The following is a 25,389-nucleotide window of genomic DNA, read 5'->3' on the forward strand; positions in this document are numbered from 1 at the left end:
AATGTTTTTATTGCGATTTATATATAGCCTATCTATCTATCTATCTATCTATCTATCTATCTATCTATCTATCTATCTATCTATCTATCTATCTATCTATCTATCTATCTATCTATCTATCTATCTATCTATCTATCTATAACCATAGCTGGACCACTGGGCGGTGCTGATCCGCGTGCGCGCTCTAGCTCTCTCTCTCTCTCTCTCTCTCTCTCACACACACACACACACACACACACACAGACGAAGTGCAGCGATAGTGTTGACGGTCTGTGAGTAGATTCTGCTTAAATAATATTCCTGACCTACATATCTTTGCAAACATTTTGGTCCAAACGGCGAGCGCGCGGAACGAAACGGCAGGCAGGATGAGTAAAGTCCAGGGCTGCATGAAATGTGTCAAATACCTGCTGTTCGTCTTCAACTTCATATTCTGGGTGAGTGCTGGTGGTATCTGAGATGATGTCACGCATGCATGCTTTGATTTAGAGTGAAAAGCACGAAAGCAAATGTACGTGCATTTGTTGTCACCTGTTTGTCGTGGAGTTGCTCAACATGCGTATGATGCTCTTTCTGTTTTAACGCGAACTTGTGACAGCTCTCTGTGGACTCTGGGATGCAGATGATTTTGTAAAGTACAAGTTGGTGACAGATGTCGGTAGTGTCTCAAATTCAGTGAGCTGCCTACCTGGACAACACGTCTGAGCATCATGGGCACGTGCAGATATTTTGAGCATCGTATGTGCATCAAGCGCCTCAGATGCTCAATATCTACTAGATAGACAGCCACCATTTACCTTTGTTTTAGAGGAAATCTGCATTTTTATTAGTATACTTTCCATTGGTTATGGAAAATGTATTATAGTTGCGTGGATTGGAGACAGTCGCCGGGCACAATTGGAAGTTTAAAATGGAAAAAGATGGAGAAAAAACACCTACAAACAAACACATATACAGTATATATATATATATATATATATATATATATATATATATATATATATATATATATATATATATATATATATATATATATATATATATATATATATGTGTGTGTGTGTGTGTGTGTGTGTGTGTGTGTGTGTGTGTGTGTATATATATATATATATATATATATTCTTTCTGCTGTTCTCTTTCTCTCTATAATTTAATGCTGTCAAACGATTAATCGCGATTAATTGAATCCAAAATAAATGTTTTTGTTTACATAATATATGTACGTGTACTGTGTATATTTATTATTTATATCTAAATATACATAATATACATATGTATACATAATAAATATACAGTACACACACATATATGATGTAAACAAAAACTTTTATTTTGGATATATATACACACATACATTATTGGCTTTTTTTTTCAAAATGCTAGTAAAAAATTGAAACCTCAATTAATATAAAAACATTATTCATTAGTTTACTCTTGATTGAATGGACTTTAGTGCAGTTTTACTTTGTTCACTAAGGCTGAACTACAGAGCTCTTGCAAACATCCACATCTCTGTAATCAGATGCGTTTTAAACTGCTGCCTTCTCACCTCTGTCAGTTTTTGATGTGTTTATTTTGTTTTTGAGAGGAAAGCGCATAGTATATGTTAACATATATATTACGTCGCTAACTTTTGCTGCTTTTGCTCTGAAGCCCTCCCCAGCGTCTTCTTCTCTTGAGTTGCATCTTCTGGAGAGCTTAATTACAGTCTTGCGGTACAGCGCCACACTGGTCAAACTGCGTTATTGCAGGTTCTTACATTAGGTCATATGACATAAAACGACTACTCGACAACAAAAATATTTGTTGACAATTTTTTATTATCGACGTTGTCAATAATTTTGAATAATCGTTTTAGCCATAATATCAACCATGTTCGATATTCACGGGCTGCCTCTGACGTGATATCCGCGGTAGCCAATGAGAGCAACAAGCACAGAGAACATCCATATTCTTTGTTTTACTTTGTTTTTCACTGTGAAACAGAATGCATGTCAGGAGAGCCAGCTAACAACATTGATTGTCCTCTGTTTGTTTTTCTTCTCAAGTCATGTTTAGGGATGGGTACCGAAACCTGGTATTAAACTGGCCCCGGGGCTAAATTATGAAAGACCGTAATATCAGTAAGATCTGGAGGGAAAAAAAAAATAATGAACTATGTATTTTTGCTTAATAATGTTATTGTGCACATTTTATCTCAACAAACATTTCTAATTTGCGATCATATTAAGACTTTTGTCTGTGAGATATGCGCACGCACACATAACAGTACGAAAACTCCCGCTTAATAAAAAGAGTGACGATGGCGGAGATAGCAAAACATTCCAAACTGTGGTTATACTTAACTAGAGTTGATGCGGACAACATAAGGGCAAAAAAAGTTTTTTTGCATGTAAGGGTGGAAACACAAGCAATTTGTCAAAGCATCTTTCAAAAGTGCGTCATGTGCAGACAGATAAATGCAAAGTTTTCGACTGCCTAGCTAGCTCGTCTCTGGTTGTTGCCACATCTAATGTCACCATTCTGAATCATAGGAAAAACTGTTGCTTAGGCCTATTGTTTATTGGCTGTCTGTTCACTAACTTACAGTTAGATACTCTCCCAGTTTGTTTTATTTGGCTCCTAGAGTCTTTTTCTAGTACTCCCCACCAGCTGAGAGTGACAAATGTTTCACAGACTGTCAGTTTGTTGTGATATTTTTTACAAATCTCAGGCAGTGCCAGAAACACAGAATTACTCTTATTTATTGAGAAATCATTTGAGATTGGGATGTGATTTCCTTTGGGCAAGTATTAGAAAATTTCTGTAGATCCATATTGTGATTCAAGTGGAAAGCATATGCCTGAAGCTGATTATGTAAGTTTGATAATCATACTTCCACATTAATGTGACAATTTACTAACAGGATTCTTATAGCTTGAGTATGTAATAAGCAAACAACATGCATAATTTAACGTAAGTGTCTTTGAAATTCTCTCTGTGGCTTTGTGAATGGTTTTTAAGATTCATGCTGCACACGCTGAATGAGCAAGCCTTCAAAGCTGGTCTTCAGTCAGTAAAGGATCGGCTTTCTGTGGAAAGTTATTGAAAGTGCCACTCTTTTGTGCTGTATTCAGCACTCCTTTATTCACTGAACCACAGTGAATTCTGAAGGGTGCATTGAACTCTGGATAATAGTCTTATCATTTCTTCAAAGACGAGGCCACAGTGGCGGTCACTTTTTTGTCACATGCATGCTAAGCGGAGAGATAACTCATATACTATGATAATAATGTTACAAAATCTCCCGTGAGGTGGAACTAAGGTTGCTTTTTAATATTTTATAGTCTCGGTTTCTTGTAATGCTCACTTTTATCATTTGTTTTATGAAAGTGCAATCCTAGTGCTATAAACATAAATCCACACTGTCTAAATAAAAGATAACCTATGCTGCTGCTTCTTAAAGTGATCTTCTTATCATGTGACCAGTTGTGATGCATCATGTTATGAATACACTCAAAGTCTATTATTGAACAATACTTAAAATGATGACTGTTTTTATCTTTTTCTTGTTTATTTGTTTCTATTTAAAATTTAAAATCTCTTTGTCTTTAATTTTTTTTTACATTTTTATCATAGCTTCATTTCTGTTTTAGTTTACAAAATCACTGTATCAGATAAAGCATAATTTCCTGCATTTATTATTATTATTTTATTAAATTTGAAGCTGATGTGAAATAAGTTCTTTTAAAATCTTTCTCCAGTCTTTAGTCTTGGTTATTTGAATCCATTCAAAAGTCATAGGAACTGTTGAAAGAGCACACGTAACTCCTCCTACTTTTCATCACACTGATTTTTTACCGCGCTAATGGTCACATAAGATTGGCTTAAACTGTTAGTGTAAGATGTAATGTAAGGCAGTGGCGTCAGTCATTGTCATCTGTAGAGTGTTCTCAGTGTGCTGGACAGCACGGCCTTTGTTTTTGAGAGGGCAGGCAATAAAAGAAGTGGGTCGTTGTCCTGTGCAGTTTTATGTTGTGTCGGGTGGGCATGAGGGGGCAGGGGATGGCATCAGGGCAAGCTTGTCAGACTGGCACAGCCTGCCTGTTGATCATAGAGATGGGCACCACAGTAGACCTACAGTGGCCCTAAAACTATTTAGATGCTCACATTACACTAAAACAACATGCTTGAAGCTAAACCCTTAAAAAACTTTTCTGAATTGTCTTTACAATTATCACCTGCTCTATTTAATTCCATTTCCACCAAATAAGAAAAATATGCTTTTTAAATCTGAATTATTACATAAAAAGACAAAACTGAGATACTAAGACATAGTTATGAGATAAAACTCCAAATTCTAATTTAAAAAGTCATTGGATATAAAAAAAATTGACATAAAAACACAAAATTATAACAAGATGCAGAATCAACTCTTAAAAAGTCAGTTATGACATTACAAGTAAAAAGTATTAGAAAGTCATAACATAAAAGACAATTTTTAACATTTTTAACATTGTGATGCTTTTTTGAGATACAAGTCAGTTTTGGTATTAAAAAGCAAAATTATGAGACTTTTTATGCTTTTTAATGATTTTGACTTTTAATAGGCTATAAATTTCTATCTCATAATTTTTACATCAAAAGTTAAAACTATGAGATCAAGACAATTATGTCATAAAATTCAGATGTTTCTCTGAATATTATTTTCAGTTTTTGTCATGAATTCAACTTTCTATCGTAAATTGTGAATTCACAAATTTAACATTGATTTAACCGAGCTAACATGAACTGTAGTCTTACTGGAAAGGATATATATATTTGTAAATGTATGGTTCCCTTTGACTTGATAACTAGGAGGCAAAAGGACTTTAGTTTCTGCTGTCCTTTCAGATGGACAAATGATTGTTTCCAGTATCACAATAAAGCACTTTACCTTACAGAATTACAATCAATGCTCTATTTTAGTCAAGGTTATCTCTAAAGTTACGGTGGTGAGCAAAATACTAAGTATCCTGTTCTCAAAGTCAAACCCAGCATTCATGTGTTTGTACTTAAATAGACCTTTGCAGAATGTGAAACCAGTGACATGGAGTAAACCAGCAAATCTCCCACAAACAGTTTTTTCCACTTGTTAACAGTGATCTAATGAAGTGGTGATGTTTCCGTACATGTTTCTGATCTGTTTCACTCTTGTTTGCAGCTGTCGGGGTCACTGGTGTTGGCTGTGGGATTATGGTTGAGGTTCGACCCAGAAACGGCCGACCTCTTAAAAGAAAATGATGCCCCTGAGCACTTCTTCATTGGTGAGTTGGAAAAGAATGTTAAAGCCCATGTCAAATGTTTACATAATAGTTTTTGTAGGTTTCATAAATCTGTATAAACCTAAGCCATAATAAAGTGTCAGGAATGCAGAGTTGCAGGGGTTATTAGGAGAGGAAACGGGCATGTGTATATCTGTGAATGAGAGAAACTGTAAAAAAAAATGTGACCAACATATAAAATCACCAACCAAAGTTTCCTTTCATTTTCTTCATCATTTAGGAACGGGTTTATTTAAAACAGTTTATACCACAATGATAGACTGACATAGAGAAAAAAAGTAATTTTTCTTTTTTATGTGCATTTGTCATTTTTATAATTATAGCTACTTTTTCTATTTTTATTTCAGTGTATGTCCTAGTTATTTTATTTTATTTATTCAGTATTTTTTTTTTTTTTGTACATAGTTTTAGTTAACAATAACAATTGAAAAACAGAACAAAATACTTTGTCAACTTGTAACCTTTCTACCCTGCCTTCTGGATTTTGCATAAAGCCATCCAAGAGCTCTCAAGGTTGAGGAAAAACTTTTTGTGTGTGCAATATATCAGACAGACGTTGAATAATCATTAAATAAATACTTCCACTTTTTCTGTGCTTGAATATGCTAAATTTGCCATTATGCACTACATAATGTGACAGGTGTTGTTATGATCATGTGGCATTTATTTGTTTATAACTATATCATCAATCACAAAGCACAGAAACCGTCATAAGGAAACCCATACATTGCAGTTTCATTCATACAAGCACAACACCAACACACTATTAACAACGCACCGGGCTTCAATGGGAGTTTCAGGCTGAAATTTCCCATCTGCCTCATGAAGCCCTAATGGCCTCTGTAATGGCGTATCTGATATTGGTGTTAGGTGTGATAAATGAGCAGGGATGCTGATAGTTCTTGCTAATGGCTAAAGCTGATTTCTCATAGGAGAGGCTGTTAAACTGGTGGGGTGAATTATAAAAACATTATTTCCCCTTTAGCTCTGGTTTAGTTCAGCATCCTGATGTTTTTTCTGCATGTGATAGCAGTTAGATGATGTTTATTGGCCTCTGGTGACTAGACTGCGGTCCTGAGCTGCGTTTAAGGGCTCATAATGGACAAACTACTACTTTGCAAGTGCTAACCATAATGATTCTGAAACAAAATGCAGTACTGGTTTATTAAGTGTTGACATCATATGCTCGGATACCCAGAAACTGAGCGGTGAGGTTAATCATCACTGCTCAAATCTTAAGCAGAAATGTTTCAATAATTTCTCAGCGACAGAGCAAATATAAAAAAGGAGAAGTGAGAGAAGCTCTGTGGATCTGTTGCTGACACACAAGATAACAAGCATTTCTTGGCAACATGCTTATACTTAACAAACAGTTTTTACCCAGAAACGGAAGATATATCACTTGGCAAACAACTATGTGTTATGAAGCTAATGGAGCAGATGCATAGAGACAAAAACAGGAAGAAAGATTGAGAATTCAACAAAACACAGCAAAGTAATACACTTATATGTGTGTCTGCTTTTTAAATTACACTTTTTATTTTTATAAAACTTTATTATTTACATTTGATGTTTGAATAGTTAACACTGGGATCTTTTATTTCCATATTAAACACTGCTCAACTCAGACTTCTTATTTAACCAAAGACATTTCAGATGTAGATTTGGGTATCATGTGAACAGCAATATACAAATTGCACTTATTTTAGCCACAGAAGTGGTGTTAGAGTGTGATACTTCTATAAACAGATGGTTGCGCTTAAGTGATTTTTTAAAAAAAGTAGATTAGAATGTCAAAAACTAAGTGTTGCTGGTGCAACAGTTTAATCTGTATTCGTGAAGATTTACTACATTTATATATGCACGTGTCAGTACTTAGATTTAGATTTTTTTTTATTAATGTACTTGAAACCAGTCACAACAAAAATTCATTTGGGTCAAATTCTGTTTAATCAATAAGATACCAATGCATCACAGACATTAAAATATTAATTAAATAAGTGTCATATAGTCAAGTAAGTCATATATTTCTAGTGCTAAAGTTAATATTTTGCGTCTGTGTTTGTTTTTTTTTATGTAGCAGCATTGCATCGTATCTGTTGCTGTATTGTGCATTTGAGCAACAATGACTGGAACAATCGCTTTTACAATAACAGTGCAGAAGTTAACTTCCAGTAAACATCTTCGCAGATGAGTCAAAGCTTTCCATGTGCTCATCTTTTTGCTTTTCTTGTCTGGGGTCATTGCTAAACAACAAATGCACATATTCCATGCCCTGAAGTCAGGAGCAATTGAATTGCCTGATTCCTGGCATGTTTAAGAGAGATCTCTCTGCCCATTTAGAGATGTTCAGTGTTTGTGTTAGAAGGAGGGCAGGAGGCCCTGTTTATATGAAATGCCAGTGTGTTTTCCATCCATTTGGAAATTAGGAAGTCAAGAGTAGTAAGGGCTTGGTGTTTTTAGCTTGCTGAACTCACAGAGGAGTCGTGTCAAATCTCCTATGTCCTGTCCTCAAAAACAACATTATTTTCTCCCTCGGCGATTAATTATTGTGTGTTGGGATGATTGTCTTCCCTCAGCGTTTTTGCTTTTTGGCAAGTCTTTTGGTCTTCTTGACTCCTTGGGGAATGGAAATGTCATATCTGAATTTATTTAAACCAGTGTTTAATGGTAGAAAAATGTTTGAAAAGCTGTACTGCTCGTTGTTAAACGACTGGGATTGTAGTATATTTATTTAGGCCTTCTGATTTTGCTCTAGTTTATCTTTTTCCATTAATTAGTTTGGCCCTATCTTGTCTAAAGTGGCTCTCAGTTGGCAATGAGGGAAAGCAGTTGCTCGCGAGGGAGATTGCGGCATCCTTAACGACGGTGTCTCGAGTGACTGTGCTAGCGCCATGCGCCTGGGGGGACTGAGTTGTTGCTATGGTGAGTTACTTGGCAAGAAGAGGAGAATGACAACAAGATCAGGAAGATCCTGTAATCATGATTGTCCACAATAGATCTGAACTGTTATGTCTTTAACTACAGCTTTACATTTTCTGAAGAAAATGACTAAAGTGTTGTGCCAGGGCATGACTAGGATGTTTTTAGGTGGTTGTTTGTTGGTTTTCAGGTCTAAAGATATATGACACATTTGGTGGGTCTCTAAAGAAAAGCAACCAGTAACTTCTATAATGTTTTCTTTGTATAGTTAAAAGGATAGTTCATCCAAAATGAAAATCTGATGTTTATCTGCTCACCCCCAGGACATCCAAGATGTAGGTCACTTTGTTTCTTCAGTAGAACACAAGCTGAGATTTTTAAGTCAAACTGTTGCAGTCCACCAGTCTTATAATGTAAGTGGATGGGGATCACGGCTAAGACATACAATAAAACTAAACAAAAACATACACAAACAAAACCAAATTAAACCCTGCGTTTCATGACGATACTGGACGATACATAGACTGCAACAGTTTGACTTAGAAATCTCAGTTTGTGTTCTACTGAAGAAACAAAGTCACCTACATCTAGGATGTCCCGGGGGTAAGCAGATAAACATCACATTTTTATTTTTGGGTGAACTATCCCTTTAATTAACATATAACAGCCATTCAGTCTCAAGTGAAAAATGTGTAGCTTAACAATTACCAAGCCCAAAACAAAAATGTATATATTTTTAACTATTAGCCTATACAACAACTTTGCATAACGTATTTTTCGGACTATAAGTCGCATCAGTCCAAAAATACGTCATGATGAGGAATAAAACATATATATGTCGCACTGGACTATAAGTCGCATTTATTTAGAACCAAGAACCAATAGAAAACATTACCGTCTCCAGCCGCGAGAGGGCACTCTATGCTGCTCAGTGTAGACTATAGGGGAACTGAGGAGCATCTCTGGCAGCATTGAGCGCCCTCTCGTGGCTGTAGACGGTAATGTTTTCTATTGGTTCATTTCTCTTGGTTCATGACAAATTAATTTTGATAAATAAGTCGCACCTGACTATAAGTCACAGGACCAGCCAAACTATGAAAACAAGTGCGACTTAAAGTCCGGAAAATACGGTAAATACAATGGAATACTAATAATGATGATGACCATGATGATGGACTATTAATACATTATATCTGTGCTGCATTTAGCACAGATATGATTACATTTTTGCATCCTTACTAATAAATAATTAAATTAATATTTTGCAAAAAAAAAATTTGCATAAAAATAACAATATTTACTTAAATATATAATTATTTTTTATATAATTATATTTATGTAAAGTTGTTTTATGATTTAAATTGTCTGCTTTTGACTAAATGATCAGTTATAAAACATAACATGCATTAGCAACAAAAGCAAGAAAATTAAGTAGCAACAACAAACTGGTCTTTTGTTCCTGGGATGTTGTATTGCTGCATAATTCATCATTTCTTAGAGCATCAAGTAGATGTTCACAGTGAATTGAGGCTGTTAACAGACTGTGGGATTGAGATGAACAATGAAATGTGTGCTTAACTTGTTTGGGGGGAAAAAATCTCACCGGTAAATAAGATTATAGTCTCAGGGCACTGGTTGAGCTTGTGGAGTCTGAGTGTGTTGTGAACACAAAGACTGTTTGTTTCTGTTGAGCCGAGGCCTTTGACACTCTGCTTGTTGGAGATACGTGAGGAGACACATTTCACACAGTCTCAAACTTCCCTGCATACAAGATGCAAAAACAGAAGAATTGCAGTGCGCTTTTATGCCTTGTGCTTTTGCGTGGGATTGTAGTTTGCATTGCATGGGAAAGTACCACAACATCTGTCAGGAAATGCCCACAGAACTTTTATAAAATTAGAATCAGCTGCTTTCATTCTCAATCATCTAAAAGTACACCTGGGTCCACATTGATAAACCACCATGAAGTGAGAATAATGAGAGAGACTGGTTTTACATCAGTGATCCTAGAACACTGTAAAGTGACAGAGAGAACTAGATTGCACATCGAAGTTTAATAATAAAGCTTTGTCTTTTGCATAATAGTACTCTATATCAGCCATTTTCTCATCCTTTAAGGTAATAAATAAGCTGCTTATTTAAATGTTTTTAAATATATTAAAATCATTAAATATCATTATTGTACATAATTAAAATTAATATTATTACATCAAGTACTCTTTATGACCAATGAATGTAGGACTGTTAAAGTTAACTAAAAATGTAAATATTATCAACATTTTTGTGAAGTGAAATTAGGCTGAAATAAAATAAAATATAAATATTAGATGGAAAACCTAAAAAAAATTAGCCTTGGTGTTGAATCGCTAAAATAAATAACTGTAAATAAATGAAAACTAAAAATCAACTAAATGAACGCTGAAAAGTAATACTTAAGAGCCCAGAAAAAATGACAAAAGTACATAACTGAAACTTACTAAAAAAATTATTTTATTTGAAATCTGAAAATCTGAAAAGAAATAATAATGCAATTATTGTTATATTATATAAATAATACTAACGCTGAAATAATTTTGACTCACAAACAATTTTCTCAGCAGTTTTTACATAATAATAAAATATTTATTTATTTAGATAGATAGATAGATAGATAGATAGATAGATAGATGCTAATTTGCATCTTAGAGATAAAAAGAAATAGAAAATATTATTTTCATTTATTATATCCACTTTTTAACATCCACATACTCAAATTGTACAGTTGAAAATGAACAGATGATTTCATTACACAGTTCTATTCATGTTCTGCCATCATCTGGTCATACAGTGAACTGCATGCTGGGATGTTTGTGGACTTCAATTTTCAGTAGACCAACTCTAAACATTACACTATACTCCTGGCTTCTCCTCAGCGGTGTACATCCTGATCGGAGCGGGAGGCCTCATGATGTTGGTGGGGTTCTTTGGCTGCTTCGGGGCCGTGAGGGAGTCACAGTGTCTTCTGGGATTGGTGGGTAAGAACCGCGCAACCATCCCCATCTACAGTCTACATGCACACTGAATGTTGAGACTGCTTTAAAGCACCACTTCTGTGATTTCTGCCTTAAGTTTGTTTAAATGAAGATTTATTTATTGATTATTCTTGAATTGTGATTAATTTATGTTCTGGAATCCTTTTAATTTATTATTGGTATTAAATCTAATTTGGTAAAAAAATGGATTGTGAATCCTATCGCATTGTGAGTTGAGTGAGTTGAGTGAGTTACATCCCTAAAATGGACCCTGTTTACTTTCTTAATACATGTTTCGGGTCTGATTATGGACAGCCCATCAGTTCAAATTCTAAAATAAAATAAGTAATAACCCTCCTATTAGAAGTAAAAAACTATATTTATATCCTGTGAAATAATACTGTTTATTTGTAATTAGTATTGACAAACTAAAGTGAAGTTTCTTTGTTGTCTAGTTCTTCGCTTGCCTTCTTGTCATTTTTGGGGCAGAGGTTGCTGCTGGAGTCTTTGGCTTTCTTAATAAAGATAAGGTATGTCACACACTGTATCAGTCATTTTATTGAACATAAAAATGAACATCTGTCATTTAATGATGTGATATGATCAGATACTCTCAAATGTTTTTCTAGATCATTGGCGATGTCCTACAGTATTACAATTCTTCTGTGGAAAATGGCAATAGGACTGCTGTTGTAAACATGTATCACAAAGTGGTAAGTCAAGCTTTTGTTTTACATAGAGTTAGTAAATGGTCTGTGGCTATCTTCTGACATTTCTGTTCTTCTTTCACAGCTTTCATGCTGCGACGCTAAGTCCTCTACCCCTTCTGAACTGTGCAAGGTATGTTTAAATTCACCATCTGTTTTTGAAATATGTATTTGAACACAGATCTGAAGGAATCTCTTGAGTTAGTTGAAGGGAGTCATAATTCAGAGGCTTAAATTTACTTTATGATGCATGATAAAGATGTTATATTTACATTTTATTTACTTAAAACAGCATATGTTACCCTGTAGATAAAAAAAATGTATAACCTTTATTTTACTTTATTATGTGGCACTTATGAATCAGAGCTTTTTAGTGCTTTTTTGTCTCACAAGCAGGGCATGTTTCAGACTGAAGTGATGAGTACTTCTGACTTAGGCCTTTAGATGGTGGCCATGTTGTTCTGTACGGTGTATAAAGAAGGGAAGGAGGGGTGCGACACAGACCAGTGGACTGTGGCGGTAACAGGGGCTTAGAGAGAGAAATGAAGCAGACAGTGGCAAGACATCCCATGAGTCACTTGATCCGATAAGCCCTTAGGGGCACAAAGGCGACAGTTTTTTTTATTTATAGCAGGCGGGAAGACACATTGATTGGCTGATAAACATGAAACACATTGTGCTTCAGTTGTCAAGTTCATGCTGTCAGTTGATCCCAATCATTAATGCACATTAGAGAAAAACAAACTGCAACAGCATGTTTACATAGTGTTTACAGTGGCTAAAGAGCACAGAAATGAAATATTAAAATATATTTTGTGCACTAGAACTATTAGCTGCAGCTCTGTTTTTGTGTAATATAAAATGTTGCAATCTTGTGAAATAATTTTACATTTTACTATTTAAAATATGTGCTTTCTGTTTTAAAATGTAGTTTATTCTTATGATGCAAACTGAATTTTCAGCATCTTACTCCAGTCTTCGGTGTCACAATAATTTCCAACAATCATTCTAATATACTGGTTTGCTTTTTAGAAATGTTGAAAACATTTGGTGCTGCTTAATATCTGCATGGAAAACGTTAAACATTTTCTTTCAGGATTAGTTGATGAATGGAAAGTTTAAAAGAACAGCATTTATTTGAAACAGAAATATTTTGTGACGATGTAAAGTCTCACTGACTGCTTGCAAAAATGAACTTAAAGACAAGGTTATTTGTTATTTGGTTTGCAGTCAAATTTTCTTTCAATTTAAACTATCATAAAATAAGTAGGCACTGCCCACAGTTGTGCATAACAGTGATTTGTACATAGTCCGATTACTTTATAAGCAATTACAATTATTGGTTATAAAACATGCATATCTGCTATTTTATAACTTTGATAGTGGTTCATCCAGTCAGATTTCAGAGCCAGAGCTATTCATTGTATAATCTGTAGAAGAGGGGGGTGCGAGGCCCTGTGCAAAGTTGACGTGCGAGGCCCTCTACAATTTTGTGTGTGTGTATGTGTGTGTGTGTGTGTGTGTTTGTGGTTGGGGGTTGCTATAATAACGAACACAACTTTTACACACATCTGATCGATTGTGATGCAATGCTCACTGCCATACTTGCGCACAATTCACGGTCACACACACACTCATAAGGATCTACTTAATAATAATAATAATAATAATAATGATAATAAAGTAATTAAATAAGTAAATAAGTATGCTTTATGTTCAAATGCAAAAGCCTCTTAAGTACCATCCAACATTTTCTTCTAAAATTATTATTCTATCATTATGTTATAATTATTTTATTATGTTTATATTCTATTATTTTACTTATATGGGAAAGAAAAGAAACTATTCATTGCCATTAAAGTGAAATTACTGAACCTACACATGGGAGCTTTAAAAAATTCTAATTTTAGAAGAAAATTTGAAACGCCACTTCATATGAAGTAGTAATCAATTTACACTATTTGAAAATAATATTTTATTTTAACGTGTGCACACTCACTCTTATTTGTATATCTAATAGTCGAAAATGCAAACATCTGTTGTCACATTTATTTACGATGTACCATCGTATATTTTCAATTCAAAATGGAAATTTCAAAATTAAAATTTAATAAAATGTTGAGTGGGCTAGTTTGCATCACTAGATAGTCCATTACTGTCGGTCAATAAACATTTGTATCGTAAAACAGTTTTCTAATACAGTAGGCTACTGCTTACATCTTTCCACAAACTCTAGCTGCGTTGTGACAGTTACAGTAAGGCCCGCAATCTTTGTTTTGACTGGCCATCTCGATCATTTTGACATTGATTAGTGCTGTTGGACCACTGAGGCAGACCAGCCTAGAGACCCCTGCACGGCCTCAAATTTAAGCCCTACCCCGAGACGCTCAGGCCCTAGCACAGACCGTGTCTGACAGCTTATCAGAATTACCGGCTCAAGCTCGTCTTTTTTTTACCCCTTCTCCCAAAACATCTAATACTATTCTTTCAGCTATTAAAATAATTAAGTTTTGTATGTAATGCCAAAGTGATTATATTTAGTTTAGTGTTTTATTATTTTTTTATTACATTTAGAAAAATGTATCGACCGTTTTTATTTTGTTCGTGAAATATAAGTTGTTGTTTTTTAACAACCAAGCAGCCAGCGCCAGACAGTGGTTTGATCAATTTAACCTTCTCAAATCATCATGACTTGCCTAAAATAAAAAGCTATAGATAAAAAAACAGTTCAAGCTCGTTTAAACACTAAACCTATAAGTGTGCGCTATATCCAATAGTTTGTGCAGAGAGTGCAAGCTAAAGAGCGCTCTGCAGGACATGGAGACGGCAGCGCAATTACTTTTTTTTTTCAGAGGATACGCTGTAATTTTTGCTCATAAATGTAAGAGTAATGCATAATTCATAAATGTAAATTGTCTCCTTTTATTTGTGTGCACTCACAATATCAACAAAATGTTGTGCTTTTATAAAATACAGTGCTTAGTGCAAAATGTTTTAAAAATAATCATGATGTGCTTTCTGCTGTCTCTTCTTGAACAGAAGCGCTTCACAAAAATAAACCAAAACTCAGTGAATACATGCCTCATAGACATGACAAATATATCTATAGAAAGCTTTAAATGACTCCTTAATGAAAAAAACAACAAAAACTTTCTTTATAATCATAATCAGAAGCGTGATTAGAGGTGGCGAGTCAGGATCGGCAACTTCATCCTTGCGATACCGACTCAGAAAACACTATTTATTAGTAAATAATTCAAATATATCCTTCCTATTTCTCCCTGACTCATTTATGGTTACTTTTGCCGGTGCTTTGCGGCAAGCTTAAGCCTATTGGGTGCATTTGAATGCAGAACTCTTTAGCTGCTCTGACGACGCGCTGCAGGACACTAAGCACTGTTGAACCACTCTTGACAGTCACGGTAACTTGTGTTGTTTCCACCAGCGTGCCAATTTTTTCATCACTAATTGATGGATGTCTAAAATATAAAAATAAGGAGAAGCCTAAAATAGGCCCAAGTCAGGGTGAAATGCAGGGCTCTAGACCAGCCTAAAAGTTAAACTTTTAAAACTGTTTGTCATCCTAACAAACACTTTTACTAATACAGAATATTAAACTGTCTATCAGCCATTTTTTTAGTCTTTCAAAGGACAAAATGGGTGGAAAAACAGACATAGACATAAATGACATAAATTTCAGGCCAGGAGTGAGGCCCTCTAGAGGTGCGAGGCCCTGTGCGGTCACACCCTTGGCACAGCCCTTGTGACAGTACTGCATGTGGTGTATGTATGCTGCTGTTGTAACATTATCACACTGCATCAGTTTGCCATACTCAACTAATGTTCTTTTGAAATATTTTCAAGGATTGTAACGAGGCTATAAAAGAATTCTTCGTCGAAAAACTCTTCATAATCGGATATGTGGGCATCGGCATCGCTGGAATTATGGTAAAATTCTATAAATAATAATATAAGTAATATACAAAATGTGTTATAAATATTATGAATGAGACTTGATTTGATATTTTGCATTGCAGTGACCTTCATATGTACGTGTGTAGCCTATATTTGTCATATTTAACATTTGAACATTCCCTCTCTGTTTTGGCAGATAATTGGCATGATCTTCAGCATGGTTGTATGCTGCGCCATTCGGAACAGCAGAGAAGTTATTTAGGTTAATCGTGGGTCCCCTCTCATCCAGTTAGACTGTTTCAAAGCCCTCCATCTTTGACTTCATTGGATCATAACATTCAGGCTCGGGAAGCGGGTGGAGGAGTTCCCATGAGGCAGCGAGGGTCTTGTGGTACTGTTTTGTGAACAGTGTTCTGTCTTTGATTGTTTCTGTCTTTTTTGTTACTTGCATTGTTTGATGATGACCTCCACTGCATGGACTTCTACTGTAACAGCATTAACCTTTACATTTATTTTGTCTTTTTTTATTACTGAGTCATCATCATCACATTGGGGAAACATCAATGTAAATCTTACTTTTTTCCAACTTGATCTCCTTTAATAGAGAGTATTCAGTTTAGACTTTCATAGTGAACTGGACATTTACTTAAATAAGCTCTCTGCTGCCTCACTGATCAACTACTTTTCAACTTTTTTAATGTTATTTATTGTGTGAACAAGACCAGGTTTTTGTGCTAACAGATGATGGGTCATATGTTTATTGTTTTTTTTTTTTTACTATTAATATTTGGTTATTGTAATTTTGCCACATCATTAAGATCCTGAATGAAGCTGAGAAGTGGATCGAGTCAACATGAACTTTTCATAATATTTAAAGTTTTATAATGAAAGGTTTGTCAGTGCATGGTTTTCCCAACGAAACAATTAGCTTTATAATTTTATTAAAACTTAACTTGCCGTCTCTGAAACAACTTTTTGACCTCACATTAATGTGCTAATGTTAACCAAAAAACATCAGTTTAGGCTATTGTCGTAGACCACAAATTTTTAAAAGATATTGCCAGTACTAATTTAATGTTGATTTATAGGAATATAATAACAATTACAGCAATAATAGCAAATAAGAGTTGGAAAAACTTACTGCAGAGATGAAACTTAACTTTCCACATCCGTGTTCTAGACAATAAAAACCTTAAAATTGTTTGATTTATGTTGACGTTTTCAAGCATTACACTGGTTTAATTTTTTTTTTCGTCTCGTTAATGCTTATTACTTTCCTTACTTGGCTGATTTTGGATCTGTAATGTTCAAACCCCAATTTTTAGAAAGACTAGGCAAATATAATTTGCAAAACCACTATTAAAATGGCAAAAACAGGCCTGAAGTAAAACTTCAACCATTTCCTGTTTTTTAACTTTTGGACATCTGTTCAGGAATGTGACCCACTAGTCCTGTACCTTTATAACAGATAAAGCTGCATCATAAACATGTTTGCAATTACAATATGCATTTTTGTAGTTTTTTTTTTTTACTGTTTCATAGCATCGTGTTGCATGTAAATGGCTTTGAAATAAACTATGGTCACAAGGCATGAGCAACATACATTTAAAACACCACTCACAAATATTTTTTTTTTATTCATTTTTGTAATGTTGTATTAGACCATTGCATTAAACAATTTAATACATGTTGCATTGAGGCGTCATTGTAAGAAAATATTAATACTTTCAAACATCACAGCAATTAAACACAGCCTTTTGCTCAAGGCCAGGTTTATCAAACTTTGTGAACAGTTTGTCTTTCATGTTAATTCAAGGCAAACACATGACCTGAAAATAATGACCTACGCTCTGGGATCAGAAATCCCTGAAAACTAGTTGTAACATCCTGGTCCATGTAACAAAAGAAAAATAAATGCCCATTTTAAATATTGCATGAATACAATATGCATCATATGTTATGCTGTTTTAGGTTGCCACTGCATACTTCATTTTAGACTGCACCTTCTCCAAAATCAGCTCAGAAACTTCAATGGACCACGATGTGCATCTGATGGAATGAAACTGAATGAATGTCAATGACATTCCCTAAAACTATGAACAATTTAGAGTTACAAAGTCTGAAAGCTTCAATAGCATTAAAGTAACCCAATTGTTTAGACACTGAAAACAGTGACAGGAACAAAAATACACAGAAATAAGTGAATTCTGAGCAGGATTTAAAAAAAAAAAAAAAAAAAAAAAAAAAAAAAAAAAACACAAACTGGGCCAAAGGATTATACAAAAAGAGTTGTAGCTAGATGAACAAAAGTCAAGAAAAACAGTGTCATTACAGTGACACCAGTCTCCCTCATTGAGGGGAAACCTTTACATATGCTTCAAGAAAACATAAGCACCTCAAGCGCTCTCCTCCATATCCTTACCAACAAGTGCAAAATGCTGGCCACAGCCCATCAAATAAGCCCATAAACCAGAGGAAGTGTGGTAAGGCTGGAAAAAACTCAGGAACTTAACCAGAGTAGAAGTTGTCATTCTCGACAACTCTACCATCTTGATTAACGTTTATCTTCTCTTGTAAAATGTAGTTGGTTGTGTAGCTGCCACAGTCTGAGGTACTGGGGTCTGTTCAGCCAGAGATTAGCTTTAGGGAGGACTGGCTCATGATAAACTCTCCTACGCCAATGAAGTACATGACCTGTACGATACCGAACAGTGGTGCCATAACTATAGCCCTGCAGCCAGCTCCCTTAAGAAAAGCTGATGGCCCTTCTCGCTTCATGATCTTGCTGTAAGAGGAAGAAAAAAAAAAAAAGTGTCACACACTGTAGATGATATACTCACTTTCCAAAAATGCAAATTGGTTAAACCATAACATTAAAACCCATTATAGGACTGATGCATTACCCAAAGCAGTCAATTATGCCACTGTAGCTTTCCTCGTTGGCTCCTTTGCTTAGAGATTGCAGCCTGGTCTTAACCACTGTCAAATAAGATTTAAAATAAAAATGGTGAGCATGTGCATTTTTAATTTTTTTTTTAAAGGTGTAAAAGATAAAAAGGGCTGGGGGGGGGACCAAAACAATGCTTACCATCACATGGGTTAACAGCAACAGCAGCGGTGGAGCCTGCGACACATCCAGAGATGAATGACCAATAAAATGGTGCAGCCTCATCAGGGGAGGGCTTACCCAGCTTGTTCAAATTTGCAAAGAGAGGGAAGTAGACGATCGAGAAAGGTACATCTCTAAGAAAGCAAAAAAAATAAATGACTTTAATTTATAGTCTCATTACTGTGAATGTTTACATTTAGTGCTACAGTAGATTTTCTGGCACATTACCTCAATAGAGTTGCACCAAGGCCTTTGTAGAGCCCCTGGATGCCTTGAGTGTGCAGTAACTCTCTTGCGATCTGGGTGGCAGATACGGCCCTGAGTGAGGTGTTGGGCACTACGTTGTAGGAGCGACTCAACACTGCATTTGTGGTCGCCAGTCTATTGGGAGGAATGATGCATGGTTTTCTCTGCTGAGCGGCTGTGAAGAGGATTGGAAAGTTGTTACATTTAAATGAATGAGTAACACAACTACACCGTACTCACAATATTGCAAAATAACCCCAACAAACACTGATGCCAAATGACACAACTGACCAATAAAATAAAAAAACTCAACAGGCTAGATTTTGCTACTGTACACGCAAAAAGGGAACCTACCTAGTCTCCCAGCATCCTGTAGTTGAATTTTCAGCATCTCCATTGGAGTAGTGACAATAACTTGGCACATGCCAGCAGCACATCCAGACAACATCTCTCTAAATACAGTCAGCCCTCTCCTGTAACAAACAATTACATGATTATAAATGTTTTAAAAGAACTGCATTTGAACAACACTAATAAGTGCAGCAGTAGCTAGCGTACCCATCTCTGGAAAGGTGGCACCGGAAGTAGTCATTGGCAGCCAGTTTGATGGCCTTCTCAGGAGTGACCAGGGTAAGATTGACCGCAGCGCCTAAAGACAAACAAACACAGGGTTAAAGAAAACTACATCACAACTGATCACAGATCAGCAAACATACATTCCCCACCACCATCAAACCAGAGATAAGTCTATACCTTATCAAATTACATTTAAACAGATAAAAAAGCTCCTGCTAACAGACTGTAACAATATAAGCAAAACTTATGAGAGAACTGTGAGCTGATGATGGAGGGGGATTTTACATAATGTGAACAAAACCAAAAAAAATAATTAAACCAGTATATAAACAGAGAGAGGACAGAAAAACAGGATAGAATATTCAGATAAAATGTAAAACAAAAATGAATGCAGGCACATTCCAGAAAGAGACCGACATTAGGGTTGTGCAGTATCACTGTATATAGTAGTAGAGAAACGTGTCAGCAGGTGATTAACCTGCAAACAACAGAGAAATACAGCCTATTCTCCAAACTTCTACAAACAGCCGCTTATAATGAAGAATGCTTTGTGTAGTTTTGATGTGTTGCACACACTAGCTGTAGTTTTATCAGTAGTCATCTGATGGGAGGTCACAATAGCTCCAAATTTTATTTAGAATGTACTGTATTGAGCCTGGTTTAAAACGAGTTAAATGTTAAATGAAGTGAAATCTGTTTAAGAGAGATGTATGGATTTGTCGTGCATTCCTCAAGTTCACATACTAAAGAAAATCAATTAAAAAGTTAAATTATTAAATTAAAATGTATTTAAATTATTGATTATGTTATGAAATATAAAACATTTTGGGATGAATTGGGTCATACTGCTCAGCCCTAATTGAAACCAGTTATTTTAAGATGCCACTGTCTTTAAAGATAAAAGCATAGCAGTTGTTCACATGATCGAATAAAAAAAAAAAAAAAAGACCTTTAAAAAAGACAAAGAAGATTATGAGCATAAGTGATGATGATGAATATCCAACAAAACTTTCTAGATGTTAACAGAACATGGCAAGATGGGTTAGTACTGAATGAGACAAGAGCAAGGACAGTGAAGAAAGTGGAGGAGGGAAGAAAAAAAAAATAAAAAAAAACTACAAAGAAACAAGAAGCAAAAGATTAAATATCAAAATTTAACAATTATGTATAAATAAAACAAAAATTGGTGCCTAATTGTAATAGAGCAGAGGGAGTAAGAACCATGATAAATGATTTGCCTCCAGCGTGGCTGCGCCTTATCGGCTAGCCTTCACTATCCCAGCGGGGACCCATGTCTGTAACATGAAAAACACAGATGCAAACAACAGCATTCCTCACAGAAATGGAGACCCGGCACAAAACACCGACTCCAATCTCCTCCAAACCCTTCAATACTTATATTGGCCTACTGAATAACTGAAGCCAAACAACCAAATGTAATAATTACAACATGTTTGATTTGCTTCATTTAAAATTAACCCTCTGATGAATTCTTTATTCAATCTCAGAATGGTAAAGTTTCTTCATACTTCAAACCACCATAAAACCATGACATCCTACTCATGGGTACATTCTTTTATTAAATAATTTGAGATTGATCCATTAACATAAGGTAATTGTTAAATATAATGGGTAAATATTATAGCTACTTATGCAAGATGTGCTGTCAAGAATAAGCATGTAGAATTATGGCTGAGGGTTAAATAAAAATAACCCCAAGGAGGTTTGGACAAATGGACTAAGCACAGACCATGCATCAGAGGGTTATGTACTACTCTAGGCTGTCAGTGTGGCCATTTAACAACCCAATTGTACACTGAACAGTAAAAAAAAAAAAAGCTGAACTAAAAATGTATTCTTTATACATTGAGAAAGTGCTTAATTATTGCTATTTCAGTGCTACAAATAGCAAAAATAAAATGTATTGGTTTGAATTTAGCTACCACCAGCCAAGCTACACTAGTTTATTCTCCAAAGTCATATGGACTGGATTCCTCAAGTCTATTCAAGGTGTACCCATCATGTCATGTAACAGGCTATGCTAATCTAAATAAGAGTGAATCTTACCTCTATACATGCCAAAGTATCCCTCAGATCGCACTGTTTTGATGAGGCAGTCAATCCTAAAGGACAGACAGAGTGGTGTTAACATTTCACAGACTACTTCGGCTTTAACAAATTAACCTGTATTAGCAACGTGTGGCCACGTGTGGTATGTTCAGTATGCGTTTACATCAGGTACGTGACATGGTCTGGACTCAATCCTTATAAAGCTTTGCAGTGACCATAGCAGCTGAAACGTCCGGCAGAAACGAATGCCTGACCATGCATCACACATTCCAATAGGATTAACTACCAATCCATGGCTAATCAAATCAAAGTGAGGAAAGATACACAGCCATGAAACAAGCAGGAGTATCTAATAATAGTGTGTGTGAATTAAAATAGAATGTAAACGTCACAGGAATGAAGCACGGAGACGTTTTAAGGAAAGCAGTGGAGAGCCCTTACATGCTCTTGTAGACTTGCTGGCCTGGTCTCTGGTTCTGGAGTCTGGTCTTGGCCAAATCTATGGGAAACACACAAGTGACCCCAACTATGCCAGCAATGCCACCATTAATCAGTTTGGCAGGGAGGCTAGAGGGGAGGAAGAAAAGTAAAAAATTAATCAAAACTAGTTAAAAAAATAAATGCATATACAATTAAAGGGGACTTTTGCCAGCTTAATATCAAAAAGACCTGTGTGCAAGTGAGAGAGCATACTTTTTTGAACACTTAACTATTTACAAAAAGTCAAGGGTACAAGGACATTCAACAAAAAAATTAATAAAATAAAAATATTAATTTTATTTATTTATTATGACTTATAATATCCTTTACCTGATTTGCTGAGACATTTTGAAGTGAGGAAATGAGGAATGAGATAAAAGGTTGAGTTTGATGAGAGCTTCTTGCAGTGATCAGTAAAGGAAGTTCAGACCTTGAGCGCAGAGACCTGGAGTAAAGACAGTGATCATTGTTAACTGACCGATATAAACCGGTCTACACGTACTCTACAACCGGAATAAATAACTTGCACCTCACTGCCATTAAGCTCTTCCTACGCATCACATGACGTTTTAATTCACCGGCAAAAACACTGAGCCACAAGGCCAAACGAGACTGACTCACTTCCGGCTAATGTGTAAGACTACGCCTGTACGCATGTGTTCAGCCCATAGACTGTCGTTCATCCACGGGGTTTGACTTCCTGTGTTCTGCCGAGTAGAGATTACTATAAGATTCATTTCCGCGGATCGACTCAGTTTCAAAACGCGGCTAATGCTTTCACGTGGTCTCTGTCATCTCACATATTAAACGCTTTAAAATGTTTCAGTAAAGACATATTTATGCACATTATGTAATTTATTAATAAGGGTGTTTGTTGTTGACTCGGCAACTGCAATGAATGTTTAAGTGAATTCGTGAACGAATCTTTCAAACTGGTTTCGAGGACCAGCTCAACGTGTTCATCAGAGAGTCGACTCAAAAGAAGTGATTCATTCACGAGCTTGAAACCTTACTCACGAGCTTATTCGCTTCACAGGAATTTAACAAGATAACTCAAGACCTGACATGTTTCAGTGACTTTCCTCTTACAGACGCCCATTAGTTCAGACTTGCAAACAAACATAAGTCTCTGCATGTTATTTCTTATGTAATTTTACAACCATTTTCACAAATATCGTTCCTAATTCCCAAGATTTGTGGCTGTTGCATTAAAGATGCAGATAATACAGTATTAACGGGAGTTCATAATGCAATTAAAAAAAAATATAAAAAAAAACATTCTCAAAAGCAACCCTTTAAATACGGTTAAGGAAATTCAGTCAGCATTTTTAGAAAACCGGAAATGAATTAACGTTAACTTACTCGATTTCACCTAACGGTCTAAACTGAAAGTTAGTTACACGGCCAACAATAACTGGTTAACATAAATTAAAATAATTAAAAGAACGTAACATTAACTCCAATCCAGAATATATAACATTTTAAAAGTAACGTTAATTTTTTGTTAAGTTAACCGTTTGGGCGGTGAAGAGCTTGTTGCATAACAATTATATTTCTGCTATGTTTCTACTATTTAAATTATATATTAATACTAGAACATAAATCTGCTTTACGCTTTTCAATAAAAAACAAAACACTTACCGCAAATATATTTAACGAGGATCCGTATTCTAGAACCTTCCACGACGAGGAACTTTGAATGAATGTTTGAATGGAAATTTCCTTTCGACTTTAAAATAGAAGGCGGGGTGTTAGTACCGGAAGAACATTTACTTGTCCAATCATTTGCCAGTCAGTTCTAAGGTCCGCTTACGAGTCAAAGCCGAGGGGGCACGGTGTCAAATTACAGCGGAAAGAACGGGTATTTAGTTCTGTGACGTTTCTAGAATAATAGCTCCGTTTGTTCTAAACACAATATGTATGAATAATAAAATGATTTATGGTCATAATTTATATTATTTTTTATAATACATTAAGCATTAGATGACAAAGGTATACCCCCAGAGAATAGTACACAGATATAGTGGGTGTGGTCTCCAGCAGTCACAGCAGTCACAGGAACTACTACAAGGGCACTTTTTTAATTCTTTGATTGCCCTGATTAACATTAGAAAGCTTATGTAGAAATTGTAAACACTGGGAAAAGCCCAACAAGAAAACAAGCTTTTTTCACACTTTCCCCCTGAAACCCTAATATAGTTGTGAGACACAATGTTTACTTGTTTTGTGTAGCCTTACTGTGATATAAAAGATGTAACACACTGACACCGTCTTCCTAGAGCATGATGAAAGTAAATACCTAGAATCTTCTTCTCGGTTAAACTCCAGAAAGATCAGCGATCTACGTGCTAACCTTTGTTTCTCTGGCTGACAGATCTAGTAATAAAGTTCTAAATTTAGTGAATTAAGCAAACTGTTGACTGATATGCTTAAAATAACGGAGAATGAAAGTACATGTGTTCTAATAAAACTATCAGGCCTGCAGCTGGTGTTTATCAGTCAGAGTAACATTCTTTAGCTCATTGACTCATAACACGTGAACTACTGACCAGATTTAAAATAAAGATGATGATGCTGTAGTCATGCTGTTATTTTATCTTAAAAACTGTTCTTTGACACATTTTTACAGGAACTGACTTGTTGAGACCTGTATGAAAGTTATTTAGGTCATCTTAAAAGACCCGCTTGGAATGTACCTTAAAGACTCAAATTTGAATGCAACACTGATGAACATGTAACAACAGCCCCATTGAAATTCAGCCTTGGGCTTCTCAACCTTTGGTTTATGTTTCAAGTCTAGCCAGTTTTAGCTAGAGGAATGCGACACAAAAATTCCACTGGACCCTGAACACATGGGGAAGGTATGCTTGTCCCACCAACCCTGCAAAAGACTGCTGAGCAGCCAGATTCCACCAGCTTTATTGTTTGATGTATTATTATATCAGGGCATTGGATTATCACAACACAGACTCATGCACTATTGTCAAGAAAGCCTCTGCGCTATTCTCATTTGATTGGCTAGATTGTGACCAAGCTGACAGGAATCCTTG

General features: G+C 35.5%; 2 protein-coding genes across 2 annotated transcripts; one reads left to right on the forward strand and one right to left on the reverse strand.

The window, feature by feature from the left end:
* The first annotated feature begins 219 nt into the window (after positions 1-219).
* On the forward strand, positions 220-17,546 carry LOC127959440 (CD81 antigen). The gene is made up of 8 exons (XM_052558613.1): positions 220-437; positions 5,183-5,285; positions 11,138-11,235; positions 11,692-11,766; positions 11,866-11,949; positions 12,029-12,076; positions 15,808-15,891; positions 16,055-17,546. The coding sequence occupies exons 1-8, from the start codon at positions 369-371 to the stop codon at positions 16,118-16,120; spliced, it is 627 nt and encodes a 208-aa protein (XP_052414573.1). The 5' UTR covers positions 220-368; the 3' UTR covers positions 16,121-17,546.
* LOC127959439 (mitochondrial glutamate carrier 1) lies at positions 17,476-24,134 on the reverse strand. The gene is made up of 10 exons (XM_052558612.1): positions 23,981-24,134; positions 22,670-22,784; positions 22,301-22,426; positions 21,857-21,912; positions 19,772-19,862; positions 19,568-19,686; positions 19,196-19,388; positions 18,947-19,101; positions 18,762-18,837; positions 17,476-18,643 (listed from the first exon to the last, which is right to left on the reverse strand). The coding sequence occupies exons 2-10, from the start codon at positions 22,684-22,686 to the stop codon at positions 18,484-18,486; spliced, it is 993 nt and encodes a 330-aa protein (XP_052414572.1). The 5' UTR covers positions 22,687-22,784; positions 23,981-24,134; the 3' UTR covers positions 17,476-18,483.
* Between the last annotated feature and the right edge of the window lie 1,255 nt (positions 24,135-25,389).

The sequence above is a fragment of the Carassius gibelio genome, chromosome B6, assembly GCF_023724105.1.
Source record: "Carassius gibelio isolate Cgi1373 ecotype wild population from Czech Republic chromosome B6, carGib1.2-hapl.c, whole genome shotgun sequence".
In the NCBI taxonomy this organism is placed as follows: domain Eukaryota; kingdom Metazoa; phylum Chordata; class Actinopteri; order Cypriniformes; family Cyprinidae; genus Carassius; species Carassius gibelio.